General features: G+C 46.3%; 1 protein-coding gene across 3 annotated transcripts; it reads right to left on the reverse strand.

Moving 5' to 3' along the window:
* Positions 1 to 1077: 1077 nt before the first annotated feature.
* LOC148010277 (trihelix transcription factor ASIL2-like) lies at positions 1078 to 4228 on the reverse strand. Of its 3 annotated transcripts, none has more exons than XR_015689683.1 (3): positions 2643 to 4228; positions 2030 to 2547; positions 1078 to 1736 (listed from the first exon to the last, which is right to left on the reverse strand). XR_015689683.1 is itself a non-coding variant. In XM_087672703.1 (2 exons), the coding sequence occupies exons 1-2, from the start codon at positions 4012 to 4014 to the stop codon at positions 2534 to 2536; spliced, it is 1386 nt and encodes a 461-aa protein (XP_087528829.1). In that variant the 5' UTR covers positions 4015 to 4228; the 3' UTR covers positions 1775 to 2533. The 3 variants fall into 3 exon arrangements, 1 of the variants encoding a protein (XP_087528829.1); XR_015689682.1 differs by having other exon boundaries at positions 1079 to 1704; XM_087672703.1 differs by lacking the exon at positions 1078 to 1736 and having other exon boundaries at positions 1775 to 2547.
* Positions 4229 to 7244: the final 3016 nt, after the last annotated feature.

The following is a 7244-nucleotide window of genomic DNA, read 5'->3' on the forward strand; positions in this document are numbered from 1 at the left end:
CTCTATTCCGATGTCCTTGTTGATGCTTTGAGCTACATGCAAGAACTCATCGTTCCACGTTATATTCAACAATCTTTCGAGCTCTATGTAGATCTCTTCTTCCATTCTCTTCAATCTCTCACTTCCCTTGCTTCACATTCATGTTCTTCCATTGCACACTCACATGGTATCAAAGCCAATACTTTGGGTTGCATGCAAGGACTAATCAATCCACATTGTATTCTACATTCTTCAAAGTTCATTTCCAAGTTTTCTATTCTTTCTTTTCAACCTCTTCCCTCTCTCGCTGCATTCATGTTCTTCCATTGTATGGACTCGTATTTTCATCAACTTGCACAAATTTGCCCCATACACCTTTCCATCGTTGCATCCAAACATCACTACCAAGGTATCCACCCCATTTTCATGCACCCATGGGCATTAATACACTTGCAAACGAGTGCAATTCACCATTGAAGATGGCAATAGCCTACAAACCCCCCATATGCGACCTCATGGTGCTCAAGGACCGCATAGGACAAGTCACTCTGCTCTGCATGCACCTTCTAGGTCATCTATTGCATCGTACATGCCAACATGGATTCTTTCTCCCATTAAGATTGACAAGGACGTGGAGACCCTAATGGAAGCGAAAGGCAAAGTTCAAATGATGAGGAAGACGGCAAAAGTCCCATGCACGAGGATGAAAATCATGACACTAAGGCATCTTCATAAACCCCCTCGAAAAAACTGAGCTGCCAGTTCCGCTAAGGGCACTACCCTACTTCAACTGGACACAGGCAAAGAGGCAAGAATATCAATTCCTATCCTTGAACGAGAGATGGAATAGTGTACTTACTGGGCAGCAGTCTCCCCTACCAAAACTCCCGATATCGTAATTTGTTATCTTGCATATGATTTACTTCATCGCGTTCCTTTTGGTGTTCCACCCAGAGGTCGTATCAACATAGTAGCACATGATGTTCCAGCCAATTTGTACCATGGAACAAGTTGAAGAGCTAATAGGCAACCAAAAAAACAATGGATTGCTTTATAACACAGTAATTTGAGATGCCAGTGGAGAACAAATGGTCAAACTGAGTACTGCGGACAAGACCAATGCGTGCCAACCCAGAAAGACAACTGATCTCATTGGCTTTAAACTCTGGTCACTTGAACACCATCACTTTGGCAGAGATAGCAAACGTTCCTTTATGGAACATAGATCTTGTCTGTGTTGCTATCTGTCGAAGTTAAGGGAATGGAAACATGCATTTCTTACAAAGCCAAATTTCAAACACATACAAGAATCACATGAAACCCAAGCTTCTACTATCTTAGCTTCTACAAATGGTCTACAAATGGAACCGTCAGAGCTTGGAGGAATCCTTCCGGCCCATCAAAGTCTGGAGGAGCTTTCCAGCAGTTCCCAAATTGGAGACGTGGAGAAAACTGGAATAATGGAGAAAGAAGCACAAACATATGGGTTTCCCCTTAATGGATCAGTCTTAATTCACGCCACTTTTGAATCAATATTCCAGTGGGTAGATAATAAAACATAAGAAGCCCAATTCACAGTTCACAGCAGATAGTTTCTATCTCATTTCAGCACGGGTAGCTAAGAATCAAAAACTGAGCTCCCTGTTCACAGCAGATAGTTCTCATTTCAGTTTGAACTCAGGTCCATTGTTTGCACAGCAGATAGTTTGTATCTCATCGCCATTCCTTGGAAAAGAAACAATTTTAGTGCTTTATAGCTGCACAAAACACCTAGAGAATTATTAACAGCCCTTAGAGCCAAACATCTCAAATCCAAAATTAATAGGCAGACTGTACATTTGCAATCAAAAGAAAGTGTGAATCTGTGGATAATAACGTGATCCACTAACACTAAGCAAAATGGAGCTGTTCCCCTTGCCCACTAGCTACATATTGGAATCCTATTAAGGACCCGTCTTGAAATAGCATAAGATTTTCTGTGGGAAGTATCATACACCAAACATGATACTGCACGGGCACCAATTCCTGGGTACAAGCAGGTAAAGCTTACCTTATCTCACCGCAAGAAAAGGGACAGGGTTGCACTAGCACCAGCTCAAGAGCTCTGTTGATAACCTGTGGGCTCCATGGAGCTAACAACACTGAATCCACAACCCTCCTGATGACCTTTCTTCACTTCTCCCGATACATGCAGTTCTGTACATCTTACCAGTTGCTCACATAGGACTGAATCATAACCCTATGAGCAGCCCATTTCATACGCTCCACATGATTGCACCATTATGAGAGAATGCTCTTCACTTTCTTAGTCCACCTATCTTCTCACTAACTTGGAAAAAGAACATGACGAGGTTTCTGGAACCCATATCACAGCTGCTTCAGAACATATGATTCAAAGGCATCTACAAGAACAGATCTAGTAAGAGATAGATCTCTCCCGAAGATCTCTAAAGAGCCTTCTGATGTGCACGCTCCACGGTCCACAATGGACACCAAAGATGTGTGATGCAGCAGTGTAGCAGCGCAGAGATGTCCAGAAAGGCTTATCTCCAATTTACAAATAGTGCTCTGCAAGAAGCCAGCCAAATGCAAGAACCAGACAAACAGTTCAGGACAGGGCGGAATTGAATCAATCTGCACCTATACTGTGATTAGCAACCTACCAGTGTTCCCATGCTTGCTACTGTGCTTCAGCTTCGCGAGTTCCACCTGTGTCTGCATAAACAACTGCAGCCTCTGAAGCTCGAGATCCTTGGTGAACTCCATTCTCTGCTTCTCAAGATCCATAAGCTGTTGCTGTTTGGACGTCTCGATTCGCTCATAGACTTCTCCAAACTTAAGGATGGCTTTGGCCAGCTCTTTAAAGGGATTATCGTCGTCAGTAGACTTCTTGCGCTTGATGCCTTTCCCGTTGCTGTTAGGAATGCCATTGGGGCAGCTAGCAGTGGTATCAGGACTGTCTTTAGACTGGGAGATGGTGTCCGCGGCCACAGGGGCGGCGCCGGCCGACAAATGGTGAGGGTTAGGGTTAGGGTTAGGGTTAGGGCTAGGATTGGCATGCAGGTGGGGAGCGGGCGTCGGTGCGGAAGTGTATGCGGGAGGAGGAGGGTTTGGAGAGAAGAGGGATGCTGGCTTCTGCTCGACCTCCTCCAGGAGCCTCTTGTTTGGGGATGGCGGCCGCAGCGGCGCAGGCTGCTTGCTGCTGCAATTGATGCCAGTGGCGGCCGCAGGTGGTGCAGGTGCAGGCTGTGGCGGGGCAGGCTTCTTGGGCTTCTTGTTGGGGCCAATCAGATCATCCAGGCGCTCGAAGAAGGTCCACTTGGAAGGGCCACCACCCGTGACCATCTTGCTCTTCTCCAACTTGTACTTCTTCTTGAGGGTATCCAGCCGGTTCTTGCACTGAACATCAGTCTTGGAGGTCTTGGAGCCATTGGCGCGCCGATTGACGCAGTCGGCGACATCTTTCCAGTGCTTCTGCTTGAGGTTGCCGCGGTTGAGCTCCAGGTAGCGGTCGCCCCAGGCCTGGATGAGGGTGAGGGTGGCACCCTCGCTCCAGCAGTCGTCACGGGAGTGCGGAGCCGGGGCCGGGGCGGGGGCTGGAGCAGGAACGGGGACTGGGGCTGGGGATGGATCGGAAGGGAGGGAGAGGAGGGGTTTGGGGGAGGAGGAGGCAGGGGCGAGCAGGTGAGGGGGGGAGGGGGAGGAGGCGGAGGAGAGGTGGAGGGACAGGAGGCGCTGCTGCTGCTGGATTTGGCTCTGGTAGTGGAGGACGGGGAATTGCTGGACGGATAAGACGGGAGGAGGCGCGAGTGGGATAGCAGCAGGAGGGGCAGCTGCTGTGGCTGCAGAGGCAGCAGTAGAAGCAGGATGCGAGGGCGGCGGAGGGGGAGGGGCACCCGCGGCGGAGGGGGGAGAACTGCTGGCGCTGGCACTGCTGGCGCTGTCTCCGCCGCCCACGCCGCTGCTGCTGCCCCCGCTACTACCGCTGTCGCGGCCCCCCGGCACAGGAAAAGAAGAGGGTGCAGGCGGAGCCATGCATGTAGTTGTAGTCGTGGTAGAAGTAGTAGTGGAAGTCGTCGAGTAGGTAATAATGATAAGCACGCAAGCTTCTCAGGTAGCCGCGAAAACACACACAGAAGAGAAACGTCAGGCAAAGACAGGGCCGGCCTGCTCCGCCTTCCGAGCGGGCAACCAGAAAACGTTGAACGTTTCCCCTCTCTCTTTCTCTCTCTCTCTCTCACCCTTACCCTTCCCCTTCCCGCTCCCCCCACCCCCCCCCCAAAAGGCCCAACTTCGAGAGAGAAGCGACGACGACGAGGCCGATAACGACGGCCCCCCGACGCCCAAGGACAAAAAGCATTTTTCTTTCCTGGCTTCCTTTTATTTATTTTAAGGTTTTTTCTTAAATTGTAGTGATCCGGTTCCGCTTTGGCAGTTGCCGGCCCTTTGCCTTTCTTTTTTACCCCCCCCCCCCCCTTCTGCTTTAAATGTTTGACGCCCGTTCCGTGCCATCACGCCTTTTTACTCCTCGCGCACCCGCCGTTCCCCGTCGCCTTCTGCCCAGCTAGCCAGCCCCTGCCACGTTGGCTGTGCTTACTTACCTACCCCCCACCCCTCCCGGGCCGCTTTTACGCGCGCCTTCACATGGGCTTTCGGTGCCCCCCACCGCTACGACCCCACCGAAGGGTCATCTTTTGGAGCAGGTAGAACATGAAGCTCCTTCCGGGCCAATAAAGACTAGGGAGTTGTTCCTATCAGCCCTCCCTACAATCTAAGAACTGTGTCGCACCGACACCACGAGGTGCAACACAGCCCCAAGATAGCAAGAGGCTAAATTGAAATCCTCCATTTCTAGTATTGTCCCTAAAGGAATTCTGTAGGAGTTGTGTTGCATTTGTTCGACGAGTTGGTGCTGCATCATCTCGACTTTTCCCATTAGTTAAGACTGCTAAAACGCTACTAAAACATCCCTTTTGGTGAGTGCTAGCAAGAACTCTTGGGGATTTCACAAACCCAACTCCTCCCACTCACTCTCAATGCAAGCAAGTGCAAGTGGGGGTATTGCATTCCCACTATCCCCACTGCACATCGATGTGAGGTAACCCTAAGGAGTTGTTCCTATGGTATACAAAACCAGAAACTGAGCTTAACCATTGTGTCAAAAAAGTGACCACACAAAAATGTAAAGAACAAATAGTATGAGAGAATTTGCTTTCAAATCAAATTTTGGTTTCAAACCAATGGCACACAATTCGCGCTATAGATTATTTAAAGCACAATCAATTTTTCTAGAGCAAAAGAATTCCTAAACTTGTGCAAAAATCATTGAGTCAAGAGACCACATCCAAGCTTTCTCGTTTCAAAGATTTTGCTTTTGCCACCTCCACACTCCATGACTTTCCAATCTTCTTGCTAGATGTTCTTGCAAATCAAACTCACTATTAAGGCTCTACTTTTTTTCTCCTAAGATAAGATACACGTGCCTAAGCACCCACAAAGGGGGGTGCCTCCCCTCCAAATATTAGCCAAGATAGGATGCAAGAGCCACATAAGCATTTTCATATGTGCAAATAGGATAGCTCACAAGTCGAATGAACAATGAACCCCACCATTGAAGCTCTTCGACTCAAAAAACCCACTTTATTAGAGCTTTCTCATTCAAGCATGGATCTTGATACTTTCATTATTTGTGGCACATTTTATATATATTCATCATCAAGACTATAGCTTAATTTGCAACACACTTGCTCTATGCAAATAACCACTACATTACCCAATGTTAATGCACCAAAATCCAATGTCATCACAAAATGCCACAAATCCTTTCAAGGACCATTGATATATATCTCCACTAATGGATTACTAGGCTGGTCTTTCAGTCTTCTCCAATCATCAATGCAACTTCTTAAACTTAGAGGTATTATCTTCTACTCTCAACTTACTTTGCTCTATGAGGAAGGTATTGCAACACATATGTCAAGGTCTTCCCCATTCGAAACTCCTGCAAAAATTGCACCTTGTACTTTTCATAGCAATAAATTTACACTCATTAAGTTGAGCCTCTCATATTGTGGTAGCAACTTCCTTCCATATGACACTAATATAAATTCTCACAATTTGAGCTTAGTCCATCATGGACCTCAACTATTGGCCACACAAACACCATCCAATAATCAAACATAAGCATTCAAATCATTCAATTTCTCCCCATAAGACTCTCAAACATGTGAGCATCATATTGACTCAAACCGATTTTATAGTAGTGGTAAAGACTTTGCCTCTAGAGACTTATAGAGAGTAGTGGTTGGAATAATTGAAAGTCTATTATGGAATGCAGGTGTTTACATTATTGCAACCCCCACTAAAGGAATGGTGTCCATTTCCTAGCTATGAAGACACTACATGTCCCCCTTCCCCAACACTCATCCATGAAGGTTCGTGATAACACCCCTTTAGATCTCCTCCTCACACCCTTTCACACCTCGTCACTCACACCTCTTCATATCACACATCACCTTGTACAAGGCCAACCCCCCACCTCTAAGGAATTCAATTGTCAAGAGATCTCGCAAGCAATAAAAGTCTCATCTTCACACACACACACACACACTCTCTCTCTCTCTCTTTCCAATCCTTGTCTCTCTTCCTCTTCTTGTCTACTCATACATAGTTTCATTCCATGGAAATGAGGCATTTTACATAACGGAGATTTCTTAGAGGAGATGATGGTGAGCAACATCAACGACAATATGATAAATGTGTTCTTGGTTCTCGTGGCAACTCAATGTTGGTGGTGATGACAGCTGCAAATTTTGTGATATAGATATATATGCATGTGTTGTAAAGGAAGAACATGTATACTACCTAAGATCTCGAGATGTGGAAAGTTTTTAGAAGCATTGATGAGCAATGGAAAATCATTTTACATAAGGAAAATAGTGACGTATTTCTTTTCTATTACACTTACACTAAGATAGGTGGCAATAGAGTCACCATTTACATTGTTGCTCCATTGTTGTAGATTTCTATTACCACCATATATTGCTTGTTTTGGCTCAATAGATGTTGATAAGGACATGTAGGCACCCTACTTCATCAAGACACAATCATCTTGATAATGCACAATGATTGATTAAGGTGGAGGATTTCTAGAGGAGGTAAGTCTCAACTTCTCGTGCCAAGTTAGATTCCATATTTTCTCTAAGGGTCAAAAGGCTCCTCTTAGGATTTAGTTGCTAGTATAAAATAAATTAGGGCAAATTATA

Source organism: Lygodium microphyllum, chromosome 30 (genome assembly GCF_053477565.2).
Source record: "Lygodium microphyllum isolate KBCC chromosome 30, Lygodium_microphyllum_v1.1.10, whole genome shotgun sequence".
Classification (NCBI taxonomy): domain Eukaryota; kingdom Viridiplantae; phylum Streptophyta; class Polypodiopsida; order Schizaeales; family Lygodiaceae; genus Lygodium; species Lygodium microphyllum.

Excerpts from the sequence above, each read along its gene's own strand:
- LOC148010277 (XM_087672703.1), bottom strand. The coding sequence starts at position 4,014 with ATGGCTCCGCCTGCACCCTCTTCTTTTCCTGTGCCGGGGGGCCGCGAC.